This window comes from Peromyscus leucopus, chromosome 4 (assembly GCF_004664715.2).
Source record: "Peromyscus leucopus breed LL Stock chromosome 4, UCI_PerLeu_2.1, whole genome shotgun sequence".
NCBI lineage: Eukaryota > Metazoa > Chordata > Mammalia > Rodentia > Cricetidae > Peromyscus > Peromyscus leucopus.
Window position 1 is genome coordinate 44,948,378 of NC_051066.1, and position 20,236 is coordinate 44,968,613.

Sequence of the window (20,236 nt, forward strand, 5' to 3'; positions counted from 1 at the left end):
TACAAGCTTGATTTGGATACAAGCCAATACTGTGTCTAGAGGGTTGAGCAAGCCAGTCATTTAATCATGATATAAACATATACACCTATAATCCACTTGCACTACACAACTTAAACATTAACATAAATTGAACATTATAATTATTATAACCATACTTGATAAGGTACATCTCAACCTGAAAAACCCCAGGAAAGACTGCAACAACTTTGAGGAAATCCTCTTCAAATAAAAATCATTACCCTGAATTTTTAGGTCCTACCAATAGACAATAGAAAATCCTACTTACATACAATTTTCATGTAACCAGCATTTCTTTTATTTCTTTTTAGTTGGAAAGTGAAATTATATTTAAGTTGTACAGATTTTGATATACATGGTATACTGATCTCTACAATCATGAAAACCTATACATCTATCTCTTCAAATACTTCACATATTTTTATGCATGGTGAAAACAGTTAGGATATACAACAGTGAATTCCAAGTATATGTATTCAATCTCAGGAAGATCTGGAATTCATGACCCTCTTGTCTTTGCCTTTTAATAGCTCTGGGATTACAGACACGTACTACCCCAACTGTACTGAGTTCTCCATATACATTTATTTTCTTTTTAGATTTATTTCATGAGTGTTTAGCCTGAAAGTATGTACATGTACCATGCGGGTGCTTGGTGCATGCAGAGGTTCAAAAAGGTTGTCGGATCCCCTGGAACCCAAATTATGGATGTTTGTGAGCCATCATGTGTGTGCTAGGAACTGAACCCAGGTCCTCCACAAGAAAAATTGTTTTTAACCAATGAGCTATTTTCCTAACTACTTCCTATAAATTTTGGATATTAATTTTTCAGATACATGATTTGCAAATGCTGTCATCGAATCTATCAGTCCCCCTTTTTATTTGTTGATTATTTCTCTTGCTGTGTAGAAACCTTTTAGTTTGATGTAGGTCAATTTGCTTATTTCTGCTTGTGTGTGTGTGTATCACATCCAAACAACTAATTGTCAAGATCAATGCAATTCCAGAGATGTCCCATTTTACTCTAGGTATTTTACAATTTCAGACTTAGATTTTAAATCTTAGCCCACAATAGGTGATATTGTAAATGATGTAGGAAAAGTATCCAGTTGCATCCTTCTGCATATGGAAGTTTGATCTTTCCAGTATCCTTCACCACAGACACAGTCCTTTCTTGTGTATCCTTTGGCATTCTTTTTAGTAAGTTGATCACACATATGCTTATTTCTGGGATGTCTACCCTGCTTGGGGGAGGGAGCTGCAGGTCTATTTTATGACAGCACAATAATACTTGGATTATCAAAGCTTTGTCTCCTATCCAAGTACTAAAAGACCCTTGCCTGTTTAGCTTCTTGAGATCAGAGATCAGCTGTGTTCATAGTGGTTTGGTCTTAGGTTGTAGATGACCAAAGCTTCATATATATTGAAAACAGGAAATATGACAGTTTTTTTTAAAAGAAATTTTGTTATTCATTTTACATACTAACCACAGATCCCCCTCTCATCCCTCCTCCTGCTCCCCACAACCCCCTCCTCCAAAGGGTAAGTGCTCCCATAGGGAGTCAGTAAAGCCTGGCACATTCAGTTGAGTCAGGACCAAGCCCCTCCCCCAACCCCTGCATCAAGTCTGAGCAAGGTGTCCCACCATAGGTAATGGGCTCTAAAAAGCCAGCACATGCACCAGGGACAGTTCCATATCCCACTGCCAGGGGACCCTCAAACAGACCAAGCTACACAACTGTCTTTCATATGCAGAGGGCTTAGTCCAGTCCCATGCAGGTTCCACAGCTGTTGGTTTAAAGTTTGTTGAGTTCCAACAAGCTTGGTTCAGTTATCTCTGTAGATTTCCCCACCATGATCTTGACCATCGCTTGCTCATAGAATCCTTCTTCCCTCTTTGATTGGACTCCCAGAACTTGGCCTGGTGCTTGGCTGTGAATCTCTGCACCTGCTTCTATCAGTTACTGGATGAGTAGCCTGTTTCTTCTTAAGACTGGGATTTTGTTGTTTTATACCCATTTTATTTTTTCAATTGATATGAAAAATAGAACTTTGGAATTTTTATAGGCACCACATTGATTCCCTTTGCATTGTTGGTAGTGAGGCAGTAAATTGGTTAGAAAGAGTCAGTCCAACTCTGTGTATTTTTCCAATTAAGTAAACTCTTGTGATGAATTTTGTGTTCCAACTTTATCTTTGCTTGTTAAGCAAACTTTATTGTCCATTTATCCTGAATTCTCATGCGCTTTAAAATCTTTACCCTATTACATGAATGCATGCACCTGCTACTAGGAAAAACATGAGAGTATGGGTATGGATACAGAAATTAAATGATACTTATTATCATGGTGCAAAGCTCCTTAGCTCCTTAGTCATTCTAAGAGATTGTGAAAGTCATATGTTGTTCTTTCTTAATTAAAATATTACATAATTTCCTACTTCCCTCTCCTCCTGTCTACGTCCCCATTTACCCCCTCTAACAATTGTGTAGCATATACATCTAAATGAGTAACCATGCAAGTTTAATCTGCTGAGTCCATTTGTGTTGCCTGCATATGATGCTCACCACTGTAGAATGGACACCCATTCAGGGGGCTCATCCCTGGAGAAGCTAATTCTCCCTCTCTCAGGAGTTGTTAATTGCTTGTCACTCTCTTCATCATAGAGCCCTGTGAGACTTCCCATCTCTGTCAGGTTGTCAACTGGGGCTGGCATCGTTCAGGTCTGGTTTAGGTATCCATGTTGTTGAGATTTCATATGAGGAACTTCCCTGCCACACCTAGGAGGCACAATCTCACAGAAGACTTCCTGGCCTCCTGGCTCTGACAACCTTCCTGTCCTCTCTTCCAAGATGTTCCCTGAGACATAGTTTAATTACAGGAGCTATGTTGTAAGTTATATCACTTGGAGCAAAGGAGCTCCCACAGTCAGTTCTTCTCTGCATTGTAACTAGCCGTGGCTTTCTGCAATGGTCACCTTCTGCAGCAAAAGGAAGCTTCTTTGGGGAGAGGAGAGGGCTACAGTAAGGGGTATAAGGATAAGTAAGTATTTAGAATGCAGACTGGAATGATATTGGTCTAGCAAAGTGGCAGGAATAGGTTTCTTCTCTAAGATTCATGACCTCACTAGCCATGTGTTGTTGTGTATGATTTCCCACCTGTTAAGCGGGCCTTGAGTACCCTTAGGGAGTGGTTGGTTTACTCGGAGAGGTGAGGGCCACTGTTGCACCTTTAGGGGTAGCTTGCCATGCGGTGCTTGTTGTGGTTCATAGCTGTCACAGCGGGGGAGAACTAATGATTGACTTCCTCCCTTAGGTTGCATAGCACCTCCTGGCACTGTAAAGGCTAACCTCCAAAGAGGAGGATTTGAGGTTAATTCTAGGTCAAGGCCTCCGTATCCTATGTCCAAAGTGTGTGGAGTCTTCAGCAATAGGGACTTACCTTCAAAGTCTGAGACTGCTTATTCCCAAGTTGTACGGAAAACTGTTAAGAATGTCTTCTTTAGGCTGGGAAACCAGGATCCAGCATGCCCAGCATTGCAAGCCATCTCTGTGAAGTGCCCTGTAAGTTACTTAACTACTCTGGACTGTCCTCAGTATTCCTAGCACTAATGTGAATGGGAAAGTAGTTGGAAGGACTTGTTCTCTTTTGTTCCTTGAAGCCCCAATAGTTTCAAATACTATGAATGTTTCAGTTACCAGTAAAACCTGTGTGCTCTGTGACTGATGGCACAGACATGCCATTCTTCCTGGGGGGGGGGGCACTTCTCATGAGTCAGCTTGTGAAGGCCTCTGAGGAGATGTTGAATTGCACTGCAGGGACTCTGAGGACAGGTAGAGGGAGAAGGGAAAGGAGGAGACACCACTGCACTGTGCAATACACTTTTATTTTCCTTTTACCTTTGCAGTCATCTTTGAGTAATTGTGTAAACAACAGAATGGAATGGAATTACATTAAACTGTATGCAAATGGTTCTAGAACACCTTAACAATTATGACAAGGCAATTATAAATAACTTCTTTCCTTAGTAATATATATTTGCTTTTAAAGTACATTAAAGAGCTGCCGTATCTAGGGTTAGCTAGGAAAGAGCAATGGTACCATCCCGGGAGCCCACCTCCTCGAAGGTTTAGACTCCAAATTTGAAAATCCTAACGTTCACTAGGTTCATAATACATAGTCAAGCAGAAGGTTCTTGGGTTGGAAATATTTATTCTTGAATGTTTACAGCAATTTTACCTTTTGTCATTGCACAAAACCCTTTCTATTATTTTCACACCATCTGTGTATTCTGCAGAGTTTCAAGTAAAACTCAGATTCTGGTGCTGTCATGTTTATCACCTTAAAAATAACAAATCCCGTCACCTCAGGAGAGCCAAATCAGAGACAGGGGTGTAGTTAACAATCTAACAGAATGGCAACGTTTTTATAGTATTCTAAATGTTCGTATGAAGCAAAATTGAAGTATGCCACCTTATGGAGTGCAGGTTTTAGATCTGAGACTATTCCAGAGTAAAGCAGCCTCAGGCACATTCGTAATATGAAAGTTTGCAAGGCACCTCCCTCTCCCAAGAGACAACTGGATTGTGGACTGGATTTTAGGCAAACAAACCAAAAGAGCAAACATCCAAATTCTTAATTCAGTCATTTCAAAAATTAGAAGTTACAAATACTCCAAAGATAGACCTGAAATTTTGGTTTAAAGAACCAGAGATCAACTGCAGGAAGCATATGATGAGAACTGGTTCCCTCATCGCTAAGGTGTGGAAAGCATAAATATATGAAAAATAAAATTCACAGTCAGTTTTAAAACTAGAATTCAAGTTTGGCTAATAAATCTGAATTTTATAAGTATATTAATTTCTAAGTACAACATAAGAGAGGCAGTATTGTCAGATGTACAATTAAAGTATTAAACAGAAATACAATAGAAGGAGAAAAGGCTTCAGGTAGAAGATTCCTTTTGTTAGCAAGAGACAGGACCACCTGAGTGTGTTTCAGACTCCTCTCTTACAGGCTATCCAAATTGAGACTGCTAAGAATATTAAACAGCTTTCTGGAAAGAAGTCGGCAACCGTCGGGCAGCGGCACGTGCCTGTTCTCAGACTGTGGATTGCTGGAGAAGAAAGCAGAACTCAGAGTGCTCTAAGTTTGTAAAAAAGTATTTTTTTTTTTATCCCACGTCATCGAAGCCAGCCTCTTCACAATCTTCTTATTTTGTTGGGAACTGGGAGCGAGGGGGAGGGGAGAAGGAGGCGGGGGGGGGGAGGGCTGGAAGAGGTGGGGCATGATAGATGAGGGTGACAGCGGGGGACATACATCAGCTCACACTCAGCTGAGCAAACCCGATCAGCTTCACTTCATCTGGAATCTCCGCCCCATCGCAGCCGGAAGCCTGAGGAGGAAGAAGAAACTGTCAGTGTCGATTCAGAACCTGCGTGTGTGAGCGCAGATCCCCTCCAGGTCACCGGCTCCTCTTTTAAGGAGAGACCCCCAGAACCGCATCATCAAATGGTTGATTGCTGGGTGCCAAATGCTGTTGGAAATCTAGTCCTGATGCCTTCAAACGGCGGAGTTGTGGAGAGATCTGTTATCCATTATTACAGAACTGTGCCCACCTAGAGTTAAGGATGAAATTCACATTCTATCTGCCTCAGTCTCCTAAGTGGGAAGTCTTAGGTGCTTGGGAATATGCCCTTAAAAAGGGAAAGTGAGAGCCCTGCCCACCTCTCCCTGCCACTGTTTCCTGGACACATGACTAGTGGTTCTGCTCTGCCATGTATTCTTGGTTTGATAAGCTACCCCATCACAGACCTAGATCAATGAATGGGACTGACCAGTCATGGACTGGAACCTTCAAATCTGTTAGCGAAAGTAAACATTTTCTCTTCCTAAGCTCGTGACCTGAAGTATGCTTATTTGGGGGAATATGACTAACATAGTATTGTAACAGAATTCTTTCCTTCAGCCACATTTTATTCCTATTGTTTTAACACGTCTTAGTTACCTTAAGTTGGCCCAAATCATAGTGTGTCAAAACTTTGTTTTTCCTAGTACATCAAGATTAGAAGATATTGAAAATAAGCCACTGTTTATTGGGGTCATCTCATTAGTCCTACTTTGTTATTTTCATCCCTGTTCATTTCTTTTATCCATTCATGTACATGCATGGATACATACACATGTGTGCATGTGTACACACACACACACCACACACACACACACACACACACACACACAGTGGGAGGAGATCACTGTTTTTAAGTATCTTCTTTACCTTATAATACATTGATCAGAACTGGAGATTACAGAAATGCTAAGGGGGAGGTGATGAATGATTAATGATCAAAGGGTCACATAAAAATTTCTAGGCTCAATTCATGCTAAATGATTTCAACTATTAATAGTTTCTTGTACCCCTTGGCAAATACCACCATTAGCCTGCTAAGCATAGACTGTATATGTACAGTGTTCAAACAGCAGGTACATAGAAACTGCCTTTGTCAAATGTATCATTTTTCATTAATTAAGAACATAGTCCAAATATATTTTACATGCTTGAAGACATTATAGTAACTGTCTCTAACCTAACCTAACATTCAGTGTAAATTTTGCTGATATCATATCAGTGCCTCGAAGGGGGGGTAAAACCAGGCAGCATTTACAGCAAATATTCTATGCTGTGCCTGTCCAGTGACACCTCTAACTTTCCTTAACAGTTGAGCAACTCAGGGAAGACCAGTCTTCCGTCTATGCTTCGCCTCACTTCCAACAAGGAAGGGCAGCCCAGCAGGCATTTCAGGGGACACTTCCTAGTGGCATTTGTCACATCAGCACGGAACTGCTCCCACCCCTTACTTTCTTGTTCTGTTGCAGCTGTCCCTTCTTCTGCTCTGACAAGTTCCCTCTCTTTCCCTCTCTCTCGTGAGGCTCTTCCACATTTCACTGACTGGCAGCACAAACCATGGGTTTAGTAAGCAGATGAGTGACAGCAGCTGAGGAGAACCTGCTGCCACAGCTGGTGACAAAATGATCCAACTGGCTGGTGTCGAAGCCCGTCAAGAGCTTCAAAGCGACTCTAGAGATGGGACGAAAAGAACCGCGACATTTGATGGATTGAGGAGGAATAAAACCCAAACAGCAGCCACAATGGTCAAGCTAACTTGAAACAAAACACAGCCATGAAGTCCTACTCCGGGAGGGACAGTTTAGTAGTGGGCTCTTAGTTACCGCGGGCACACTGAGGGAGTCACCCCTGAAGTCTTCCCATGCTGTGCCCTGGCCTGGTGGACAGATGTGCTTGTTTCCTGGACAAAGCCCTTCCTTGGTTTCCTCTAAGACTCGGGCACCTTCAATGCAGCCCGCTATCCCTAATCCATGCTATACTCAGCTTCCCTCACTCTTTCTCAGTCTACAGAGCACCAAGGAGACCAGGTACACATGGTCCAACACTCAGAGTCAAGGAACCAAGATCCTGCCAAGAAATAGTCTTCAAACCTTTAGGACTCAGAGTCACTATTTACTGTTAAAAGAGTTAAAGACTCCAAAAAATACATTTAAGTGGGATACTTTCCTTGCACTGTCTCAGAAATTAAAACTGAGAAAATTAAAAAGTTTGACATTATTAAAATATACTGTTTAAAATATTTCAAAGGTATCTCCAAGGCTATGTCTCAGTGGTACCTCACATACTTATCATGCATGTGGCTCTGAATTCAGGTCCCAAAATGTAAAAAATAGAATAAAATAAAATCTTACATTAAAAACATGTTTATTGTAGGTTATATTTATTATATTATCTTATAAATTAAAACACAGTTCTAAAGTACTTCCTTACTGACTCATTAAAACCAATAATGAACTTATTCCATGATAACATAAACATCTTTATGAAAAAACAATGGCTTCCCACCACCTCCCACAAAGAATCAGCCACAACAACAAAACCCGGTAAGACCGATGCAACTTTGCAAACTTCTTTAACATTTTGCTCAGTGATGCCAGCTGGGTTCTCACACATACATCTGCATTTATTCTACTAGTCTAAGCTGCTCACGCTGAAGTACCCGAAGCCAAACCCAGCGTCACACAAACACATACTTAGAAAAGGGGAGTATTTTTGGAACCTTTTCCAAATACTGTTTGCTAGTATTTTCCAAACTTTTCCCAGTGGTGATTCAGAAAGGTTAGCTACTGCATGGAAACCCAAACAAGAGCACCGAACGTTCAGTGCTACATTCCATTAAAATCCATCGGTCCCCTTTGCCCTTTGAGCGTATCTTTACCTGTGGATGATTTTTAAGCACCATCAGTTTTATAGATCTTCTAAAGGTTATTTCATTACACAATATGAATGCCATACAGTGTAAACAAATTGTATTCATGCATATTGCCCACCAGCAATCTCATCCGAAAAATCTCGAAGTACTGGGGGGCTGCCATAGAATGGTAAATACAAGTTTTCCAAAATTCCATTTCCATTTGAAAATTCCAATTTATTACTGACGACAAATATTGTCAGCTTTTAAAGTGTCAATCTTACTTTTCTCATTAAAAAAAAGTCTGACAACAATAGTTGTCAGTTTGTTTTAGTAAAAACAGTTTCTTGTGAGTGGGAGGGTATTGAGAGTCTTAGCTGACAAGAATCTATTCATGAGGGCTTTTCCCAAAGCCTCTCACTGTACTTCCATTGCATATCAAAGAAATGATTCGTCCCCATTTTATTACGCAGAATATTAAATGGACATGTCCTCAAGTTGAAATTTAATAAAACTAGAATTGTTCTCTGCCTCATTAGGAATAGTCTTAAGTAAAACTAACTTGACTTTTTACAGGGATGGGATGTAGGTAGAAGTCTGGACTGAAGTTTCTTCTTTGATTTATGGCAACATTGTAAGATGTTTACCTATCATGACTTTTGTACCATGATCAATACAGTGGAAAAGGCAATGCAATGCCATCTTAGTAGTAACTGAAAAACGTTATGACATCCAGAATCCTCTTGAAGGGTCATGGGGAACCTCAGAGGCCCATGACCTACCTATACTTTGTGTACCCCAGCTTGGAAAAGAAGTTGAAAGAACTAATGGGATTCCATAAAATTAATTTTTGCACAGCAAGCAATTACCAGACTGAAGAGACATCACATAGAACAGGAAGAAAGGTAAACTTCTAATTAGACATGGGATCATACACAGAATATACAAACAACTGCAAAAGTTAAACAGCAAAGCCTCAAATCATTCAATGAATAAATGGGTTAATGAACTAACTAGATAGTTTTCAAAAGAAGAAATCCTAAGTCAATACATATTTGAAAAGGTGTTGGGCATCCTTAAGCATTAAGGAAATGCTAATTAAAACTGCTCTAAGATTTTATCTTACCACAGTTAGCATGGCCATCATCAAGGAAACCAACACTAGCAAGTGTGGGTAAGAATACAGGGAAAGAACAACCCTTTTGCACTGGGATGAACACTTGTATAGACACTGCAGAAATCAGTACCGGGGGTGGGAGTGGGTCTTTGAGTTATTTTTCTATTGCTGGGACAAAACACCATGACCAAGAAGTCAACTTATGTAAACAGCATTGAATGGGGCTTATAATTTCAGAGGGTTAGAGTCCATAATAGCAGGACAAAAAAAGACATGGTATCAGGAACAGCTGAGAGCTTGCTTCTTGATCAACAATCAAGAGGCAAAGAGAACATACTAGAAACGATGTTTTTTTTTTAAAGCTTTTAAAGCCCATCCCCATGACATACTTCCACCAACAAGGCTATACCACTTAATTTTCTGCAAATACTTCTACCAACTGGGGGCCAAACATTCAAACATATGTGCCTTATAATTAGCATATGACCCAGCTATAATACTCCTGGTAGATACCAAATGACTGTAAGTCAACATACCACAGAGAGACTTGCACATCTAAATTAATGGATACTTTATTCACAATAGCCAGTTTCAGAAATATACATTTTCTCTTGCATGCAGTGTGTATGTATGTATGTGTGTATATAATATACATATATACACATATATATTATATGCACACACATATATATTCATACACACACACACACACAATGTAGTGGGAGAGAATGCCAGACAGATAAAGACACAAATATGAAACCTAAACAGGGAAAAATGGGAGGGTAAAGAGAAAGGCAGAGAGCAGTGAGGGGGGGATGATTAATTAAAAAAAAAACTGTATTGATATATGTGTATGAGATATTATAGTGAAACCTATTACTTTGTATGTTTACTTAAAGAAAGGAGTTAGAACATGTTACCCCAGAATATCAAGCTCTGGCAGGTAGCCTACTGTAAGTTAAAGACACTCCTTGTCTCAATTAGGGTTTCTATTGCTGCAATAAAACACCATGGCCAAAAAGCAAGCTGAGGAGGAAAGGGTTTATTTGGTTTACACTCCCACATTATAGTCCAATGTGGGACATGGACTATAGACATGAACCTAGCCAGTACACTATTAAAGACAAATATGGGAAAATGAGTAAAGCCAGCCTGTTCTACATAGATCATTCCAGGCCAGCTAGGGATATACAGTGAGGCCTTGTCTTTAAAAAAAAAAAAAAAAAAAAAAAAAGACAACAGTAGGTACAGAAAATGCACTCTGACCTTCATCAAACAATAGCTAAAAGTCATTAGTGGAAAGTATTTTCCCTGTACCTGGAAGAAACAACATATGTAGAAACTGAAGGTAAGAGAAATCTGTACAGACCAGTCTTGTAGTGTAAGTCTGCATTCCATCTGAACACTGCAAATGCTTCCACAGAAAGGGTAAGAGCGATGAAAAAACAAATCTAACCAAAATTCTACTCCTAGGTGTGTAAGTTCCGATGCAAAAACACAAGAACCATGATGATCCAAGGCAATGTGACTTTTGTAAACATTAGGATTTCCACAGCAATGGCTTCTGAAGTAAGTGAATGGAATCTGAGACAAAGGATTCAAAACAATGATTAAACACACACACACACACACACACACACACACACACACACACACACACACACACATTATTTGACCACACATATATATTAAACATATATATGCTCATAAAAGAGGAATCAGTCAACTGAATGAAACAAAAAGTCAGTAGAGGGTAGTTAAATGGAAGTCTATAAAGAGATAGAAATACTAACAGGTCTAAAACAAAACAAAACCCACGAACTACAGGAAGTGAAAAGCTCAGTATGTCAAATACAAATCTCAGTGGAGAACTCACCAACAGAATAGACCAATAAGACAGAACACTGGGGTTTGGTGATGAGGCCGAGGAGCTAGGGTATTTATACAGTATCAAGTATAAGTTAGTAATAAAGCATGAATAGACCATGTAAGATCTACACTGCTACCCACAACCCCACCATTATTTATGCTTGCCCATGCCTCTTGCCTTGTCACTTTTTAAAAATACTTTTCTTGCTTTTTGTCCAAGCTTCTGTTCAACTCTAATGACTATTTTGGATATTCATTTCCTGATGAAAGTTCCTGCATCTTGTAAAATTTCAATTTGTATGCCTTTCTCTTTTATCTCTTTATTCATTAATTTAATTATTTATCTCTTCATCCTTCTTAAAAACAAGCAAAACAAAAATCTGCATCTTGTTATGTACCCCACTCTGGGTTGTTGTTTTTGTTTGTTTGTTTGTTTTGAGACAGAGTCCCTCTGTGTAGCTTTGGAGTCTGTTCTAGAACTCACTTTGTAGACCAGGCTAGCTTCGAACTCATAGAAATTCTCCTGCCTCTGCCTCCCAAGTGCTGGGATTAAAGGCGCGCGCCACCACCGCCCGGCTCCCACTCTGTTCTTAACCTCACAGCTCTCCTGACTACCTCTAGGCTCTGGAATTTTAAGCATGTGCTACCACACTCTTGGCCTATCAAATTTCATTCTCAGGATTAACCAAAAAGGAAAATATAAATTTGGCCTCTCATACAAAAGAAAAAAAAAAATACGCAAATTCTCAGGGACTTTGCACAGCAGTGTATAATACCATGGGGGTTACCATTCAAGCCTATAGTCAGATTCCTAAAACTTCCTCCCTAACCCTTCCTTCCAGGCTGCAGGAACTGCCTGGGCCTGTACAGGAGATGAAGATATGATAGTTCAGCACCAACCTTCTTCCCTAAAGGTAGATGTGTTTGGGAATCAGTGGGAGAGTTTGAAAACATACCAAAGCCCATTTCTTCTCCATGGGTGGTGATTCAACTGGCCTAGGTATAGTTTGGGGATGCTCTGAGCTCCAGGGAGATTATAGAGACATGGTGTTTGAGGGCCATGCTTTACTCCAGTGCTTCCTGGAGTAGGAAGCTCCACATTTCCCATGAAACCTTGGTCCTCGAACTTCAACCTCAGAATTCCCAGTTCTCATTTGGACAGCTAAATAGACTCCTGTGACTCATATCCCATCTGTCCCAGTGCCCTGAAATAAAGGGCCTGAAATAATGCCCTGGCATTTCCATTTCCACATGTTTCTAGGCAATTGTGTGGCCTTTGCCTGGCCCACATGTAGACAGCCTCTGCTTTAGACAGAACAAGAATTGGAGGCTGCCAAATGGAGCTTCTGAACAGGCTGAATCCCTTAGATCTCAATCTTGTCCTCCTGCAATAAGGGAAAAGCTCAAACCTCAGGAGTTTTGCCTGTTTCTGTCTTCACTTTACTCACATTTCAGGAAATGATGTAGTCAAGCACCCTCCAAGTAGACCTAAGCTGAGAGCCTCTAGAAATAAGCCCCTTAGTTATTAATCATCAAAACGTTTATGAGATCTCTATCTGCGATGTACATAATGTTATTACATTTCAGCAACTAAAATCTATAATGCTCATGTAAATGGGTGCCAACTGGATGTTAATTATATGCACTCCAATTTATATTTTTTCAAAGGCAAATTAAACATATCTTATTTCACATTTTCACTAATGCAATTTTTTTTAAATTCCACATTGAAAGCAGCAAAATTCACCTACATTATGAAACTGTGGGGTGGCTAATTAAAAGAAATAACAATGCTAAAGACGTGTGGCAGTGTCAAACTCAAGGTCACAGGATACTGAGGCTGAAATGGCCTCCTGGCTGAAACACTTCCTTAAAAGCAGAGAAGCAGCTGATCCCTACCTAGCCCAGGCCATGGCAACAGGGAAACCATACCTGTCAGAGAAGCTTAAAGGTCTTACTGGGCAAAAGCAAATCCAACTTCCTAAATTCCTTTATATTGATGAGACGAGGGTCATTTTTATTTATTTAATATATTTATTTATTTTTATGAGACCAGAGTCTTACTCTAGTCCGACTCGCCTTGAACTTGCAGAGGCCTGCCTGCCTGTACCTCCCGAGTGCTGGGGTAAAAGGCAGGCACCAACCTTGGCATTCATATGACTGGTTTCTTAAGCGATTAGAAACACAAGGTAAGGTGGACCAAGTGGCAGCGGCAGTCAAGTGGCAATTGATAAATCTATGGGAAGAACGCTTCCAAGCTGTGGCAGAACAGCAGCATCACTAAGTGACGCCCTCCAAGTTCTAAAGGCCTGGAACAAAGCCTAGTGCACCAGCCACGAAAGCAGAGAGCCTGGTCAATGACCTGGGCACTGGGATTTTTTTTTTTAAAGAGCCCCTACAGGCCCACGTGTGAAACAATAGTTCAGCAAGGGAGAAAAACACAGCGGGAAGCCCTCCTTAATCTCCAGGCAACTTCCAGACCCCTGACATTCTCCTTAGGATCGGAATCATGGTAAACAGCTGAGAGATGAAAGGACCTGGAGCCACACAGCAGCAGCTTATGAGGAATACCTCTGCCAAAACTGCTTTGATCTTTTAGTCTTCAAACATAACCAAACTGACCAGTGAAAGCCAATGCATCTGAGTCCTTGAGTTTTATCTGGCTGCCTGTGGTTCAACTTAGCTCTGTGGAGTGGGTCTTAACCTGGTTGGCTGCTGATAAAAACAAAGAAACCTTTCAGACTTTAACAAGAACTGGACAGAGAGTGAAGACTGGAACAGAAGGTCATTCTTGAGACTGGTTTATTTGGCATGTCTAACCACCACTGGATGAAACACTATCACTTTCCAGTTCTTGAGAACAGCCACACTACTGCCTGTCTAGCTGAGGCAGGGGATTTACTTCCAGGACTCTACTGCCCTGTGCAGCATTGCTCAGTCTTTAAGGTACAGAGGAGACCCCGTCTCAAGCAAAGTAAATACATCCAGACATACAAAAGAAGAATCTGCAAAGGAATCCACGGAAGCACAGGCTTGGGGGCTGCCTCTGAAAGAGAGCAGGGTATTTGAAGTATGGGTTCTGAGCTGGACCGGCGTTGAATTTGCAGCGTCTACCGTGTGATCCTGGGCAAGGTGACTCCACCAGGCCTCAGACTTCCAAGAGGGAAGGGGTCCGGCCAGCAGAGGGGAAGTGCAGCAGGGTGTACAGGACACAGGGTCAGAGAAGGCTTTTGCATCCTGACCAGGGATGAGGGCTTGAGACAGGATGACAGAAGGGAGCCACTCACGTCTTGACAGCACTTTGGAAATGCAGAAAGGTTACTCTGGCACACAAAGCTGGGCACCGAGAGACTGCTGTGGGGAAGACAGGCCTAGGAAGCAGAGCAGTGTCTCAGAACGAGGTGCTAAGCACAGAAGAGAAAATCGAGAGATAATCCAGGAAACCTAAAAGCTAATCAGAGGGAGAGATGGGAGAGTGCTGTTGTCCCCATGATTCTCAAGAAGAACAACTGTCCTGAGAGGATGTTGTCGCTGCTGTTTTATAGGAAGTAAATTCACACATGCTGGGGATGGATCAGCATGAGGGTTTCGAATGGTTGTCTCTGTCCAGACATCCAAAATGAGGAAACTGTTCTTCCGACGGGGCCTCCTCCCAATAAAAGATATTTACACGGGTTTGAAATGCTGACTCAGGGTACCAGTTTCTCAACACATGCTCCCATATAACTAAGACAAGTGCACCAAATGGCAGGTGGATTTCACACATGGTAGAGGTGAGGTAGTAGGCAGCCCTAAAGGTAAGTTCTGTGTCCTGTAGTGCTCTATACTGAATCAAATGTTCTATTATTACCAGATGTATTCTGTGAACACCCCTGTATTTTTGTTTGGTCACACATTCTAACATCCTAGCTTTCTGAAATGAGATGAGAAGCAAGACATGGGAAATTCATTGACACCAGGCTGGCATTCACTGTGCTTATTCACGGAGCAGCTGTGGCCACACGAACGTTCCAGTTGATTTTCTCAAGGAACAACAAAGAGACGGCCCTTCAGTATTACTTGTGCATGGTCACGGGTTGGTCCTCCGGATCTTAAACTGCCGTGGCATTCTGGCTGGCCCTTGATAAGATTAACTTGTGTCTTAAAGTGAGTCATTTATTTCTGCCTTAATACGCTGCTTGCTAAAATTTCTTGGGAGAGTATCAGTCTTGAAGATCGAGACGTAAGACTCTGGCTTCATTCACAGTCACCCAGAACTCTCACTGTTCCGTCGCCTGCAGCCACCTGTACTTAGATTTAAAATGGGCTACTGTGAGGACATCTATTCTCTGCAAAAATGTGGTGGCATGACTTCAGTCGGGTGTGTGTGTGTGAAATGCTGTATCTTTGCTCACTAGCCTTCAGTGGGCTGTTCTGCCATGTTTCCAATTAGCTGAACTGTTTACACAACAATCAGCCTCTATTCTAAAGGTTAGAACTACACGGCGTTCACTCAGAAAAGCTTCGGTAAGACTGCTGCTTTGAATTCAGTTTAATTTTGTCTGTATGGTCAAGGTGCAATGCAAAGAGGTTCTGGAGCAAAATGGTACCCACAGGTTTTGAGGGTCTCAAAGGGCCACTCACAGACAAAAGTATGATGAGCAAAGAACAACCTACACTCACAAAGGAAGAGTTTCCAGTCATGATCAGAAAAACATTCCCAATGTGGCAGGAGCAACAAATGAATACAAAATGTTATTCTCCCCAAGTCTAGCAAGAGCAAAATTATATGCATGAAATAATGTGATTGTTCTTCACGGGTATCAGCATGACAAAAACATTACTTCCGTTTCCTCCTTCCCACTTACCAACTTAAATGTCAATGTTTTTAAAGCTTTGGGGTCATCTACAATCTTCTGTAAATTAGCAGCCACTGTAAAATATAAACACAGAGAAACAGTGTCCAAGTTATTTCCAATAACTCTGGATTTTCACATCAATGATTTGGAAAATTTGACTAATGATGCAATAAACTGCAAAATCATTTCTTTCACAGGCATTACAAAGTCCATATAAATGACCAAATTACTTTCACACAGATATTTTCTAAAACCATTTCTATCATTTCTGTCAACTCCTGTCTATGTGCATCTGGATTAATCACTTGTACATCAACCCTGCATTTTCTATCATAAAATTTGAAATTACTTTCTAATGGAAAGTAAAAATGAGAGCAGCTCCTGAGTCTCAACTGGTTGGTTTTTCTAGAAACTCATTACGGAGAAAATGATTAGCCAGGAGGGGGCAGTGCAAAAGAGGAAAGGGCTGTTACAAACTTCCCTGGGAAATAACCAGTCAGCATGCTGGAACTCTTGGCCTACACATTCACTCAATGCTCTGCACCTGTTTTTATCATGCAACACAATACAGCAGACAACCTTTTACAGCTCAGGCAGGCCGTTATGCTTTCAGGCCACAGCGACCTGTCTCTATATGGTGACGTGTCACCTTGAACAATACACCTGAGTCGGTGGGCCAGGGTCAACGCACGGAGGCTGTCAGTGCGAGCTCCGCACTGAAGAGCTAGTCCCAGGGTCAATGGATCCATCAGAGGTTGGCCCTGGTCTCTGTGCGCCCTGGTATATCTGGGGCTGTAGTACAGAAGGCAGACTTTTCCCAGCTGCCCTTCTAACTTGAAGTACTACTTATGAGTAGAATTAGCAAAGAACGAAGAGAATGAAAACGGAAAGCTACTTTTTTACATCCACACTTCAAGGATAGATGGAGAGTCAAGTTGGAGCCAATGGAAATAGGTTCCTACTAGATCAAAAACTAAGACAACGGGGCCCGTGGGGGTGGGTGGGTAGTGCTGTTTGTCATTTTCATGTTGTCAGAAAAACTAACTGCTGAGTCAGGGTTTTTTTCTGAATTTTTTGAGATTTGAGACTTTGTGAAGACAGAAATACACTAATGAGTTTCAAGTAGAGAGTAGAAGGAAATATGTGAAAATTTTGTTTTCCTTTATGGTTGACAGGAATTAACCTAGATATGAGGATTTTCTGCAGATTTACTTCATTTAATCTGTTAGTTGTAAAGGAGAGCAAAATGAAAATTACAGGCTTGATATGGCCTATTTTTTTCTTTATAAATCACAATTATAAGCATAATTTTATCTGCATTTATTGCCCTCTCACCTAGCTGCATTCTGAGCAATCTGAAAGGTTTCATTTTTACCCACACCCACTCCCCCTTCTCATCTCTTCTTTTCTTCTGTCAACACAGGCGATCGGGACACAAGTACACACCTACTGATCACAGCCCAGGCCACTGACGCCCATGATGCTGGCCTCCCTGAGCTTCATGAATGAATAGACTCGAGATACTAAAATCATGAGTAATTTGTGTAAGAAATACTGGCTCCCAGAGTGAGATTTCCAGCGAGGAGAGAGACACTGCCTACCAAAGAAAGCCAGCATTCACTATGTCAGGACACTCTGACTATACGCAAATTGCAGAAGGGGAAAGACAGCGCTTGTGTTCTTAAGACATAAAAACGTTCTAATAGCCCCACTGATTCGCGCTGACTTCACGAGTGGCTGTAAAGTTGTCACATGAATTTTCGTCCTTTCATTGGGCTCTCTTGGCTAACGTGGCTGATTTACTGCTTTGTTCTGGGTCATCTATTTCTAGGTTGCTGTCTAATATGTTCAGCCAGACGCACTGCTCTGTCCCGCACGAATTCATAGCCCTCCCGGGTACAAACATGTGCACGAGGGCCAACTTCTAGGGAAGTGGCCAGCAGCTTGTATACCTACTCAAGAGCAGGCATGGGCTGCCAGCATCTGAAACAATCACCTTAGGACCTGGCCTCCCCAAGTGTGGATCCCATTCCTCTGGGACATTAGAAATTCAAATTCTGTCTTTGGCTCAGAGCAAAAATAGCAAAACTGGCCACTTACCTGATTACTTAACCCAGCTGCTAGGCTTATTTTCAATTTAGTTGATTCTAATTTGTTGTAAAGTGCTATAAAACACCTTCATTTAACTGACATCACGGAAAATTCAGGGTGATGCTAATTTCTCTTCCAGCAGCAATACTCATTAAAAAGATGGGTGCCACTGCTTTCTCCCTTCTCCTGCCTGTGCACCTGGATTTCAAAAATAAAAACGCTCCTTACCTGGAACGTGAGCGGGGAAGGAAGTGCTGGCTGGGCTGTCTGTGACTCTAGGCTTCTCGCCCATGTCTGAGAACACTGAAGCTGCTGTGCTAAGGGACTCTAGAGTTTCCCAAAGACTTGCTTCCAACGCCCATTGCCTTGGCCAAGAACTGAACTTAAGCCCCTCTAGACTTCCTAAAATAAAATTCAGGTCTTTCGCTTCAATGCAAACCATTCTCTTCTTTGAATTCGCCTCCCAGTTCCTCGCCAGGCCACAGAACTCGGTCCCAAGAACTTCCCCATGCTTGGGGGAAGCAGGGACACGGTGAGACCCAAGGGCTCTACCTCTTAAGCCTCCCTCCCTGTTTTCCCTTGCTTCACATGTCAGGCTTGGTGGTCCGTCGGGACTAAATTTGTATTTCCATTTCTTTTCATAACGTGTAGCATATACAGCAAGCACTGTGACTTATGAAGCTGTAATAACATCATTAATGGCCCACATGGAAAGCATACTCATTACCTCCCTGGATCTAAACAGAGAAGGCAATAAGACCGTCTGGGCAATCTGTCAGTATCCAGGTGGCCAAGTACATACTTCTTTGACAAATGAAGCCAGGTCTTCTCCAGACAGTTTTCTCTATGAATGTCTTGTATTCCTCAAATCCTCCATATTTTCACAGTTAAAGAATTAATGGTGATTTAAAGACTATTTATAGCCTGTGATTATATTCTGAGTAATTAGTCAAGAGGTACACTTCTCTCCTGGGGTAACAGATCATTTGATAACAATCTCATACAATGCTGAAGTTTCTGTGATGGTGAGTTAGTTTAACTTGACCTAGCACTAAGAAAAAGCTTTAGGGAAAGAGGGCCAGTGATCACTGAGTCTGAAGGAAGGCCACGAGTAAGACTTAAGATAAGACAAGAGCGATCTTGGGACACCTGACAGGGTGATGACTTCAATCTGATGATTTATTCAAGAGACATCCTACATCCCTGATCTCACACTGAGTCGATGCAGAAAAGTAGCAAGAAGTGCCAAAAGGAAGGGAGATAACCCCAGGTCTATGGAGAAAAGGGGGTGAGTATGGGTGCTACTCTAAAATGAGTGAAAATAATGGCCAGTTACATTCCAGATCTGGATGAAGCAAGAGATTCATCTCAGTATTTTCCCTACGTTTCCAGGTTCTTGACTTCATGGAATGCACTGAAGTACAGTGTGCACAAATCTAAACTCCTCATTTAGAATACCTGGGTTCAAAGTCAGTCTCTTGCTTAGGAGCTGGGTGACCTCTCTGAAGTGGAGTCAGCTCACTTTGTCTCTGTGTGCTCGAGTGCTTTTGAGTATTCCTTGTGCTCGCACATCTGTGCTTTCTGCACTGGGCAGCTGCGGCTGTTTTACCTGGCTTGTCTTCAGTCTTTACTGCTCTTTGTGGGTTTTTCACACCCACTGTTTATGTGGGAGTCTGGGTCACAAATGAGAATGTGCTACCTCCTTGGATAGTGCCATCTCAACAGAGTCTAGACTGTTAACTGAACAGACAAGAACGAAGACACAGAGGCTACCGTCCTCCCATCTTCTGGGGCTACTGCTAGCAGATGACTCTGAACTTAGTCTTTCTCTGGAGTTCCCTATGCCCAAAGAGCTGGCTTAGCCCCGGCCAGGGCTCTTCCCAAACCTGCATACCTTCAACAAGAGTAAGAAAGTCCTATGTCTTCAATGCTGAATGACCCTGAGAGCTCTCTCGGTTTGAAAGCTCCTTCTGGTGAGGCCTTTTTCTCTGGGGGGGAACAATTTGATTCCTCTACATTCGGATTCCTTAATTCCTTCACAGCTGT

At 41.7% G+C, this 20,236-nt stretch overlaps 1 protein-coding gene across 3 annotated transcripts in view; it reads right to left on the reverse strand.

The window, feature by feature from the left end:
- Window positions 1-3,882: 3,882 nt before the first annotated feature.
- The window catches only part of Stk39 (serine/threonine kinase 39), a 273,209-nt gene continuing 256,855 nt past the window's right edge, over window positions 3,883-20,236 (reverse strand). For 2 of the 3 annotated variants that reach the window (XM_037204849.1, XM_037204850.1), the window contains 2 exons: window positions 16,109-16,173; window positions 3,883-5,412 (listed from right to left, as the gene is read on the reverse strand). In XM_037204849.1, the coding sequence (XP_037060744.1) occupies window positions 5,338-5,412; window positions 16,109-16,173 (140 nt within the window). In that variant the 3' untranslated portion in view covers window positions 3,883-5,337. The remainder of the gene's footprint in view (window positions 5,413-16,108; window positions 16,174-20,236) is intronic. The other variant, XM_028882013.2, reaches the window with a different exon arrangement.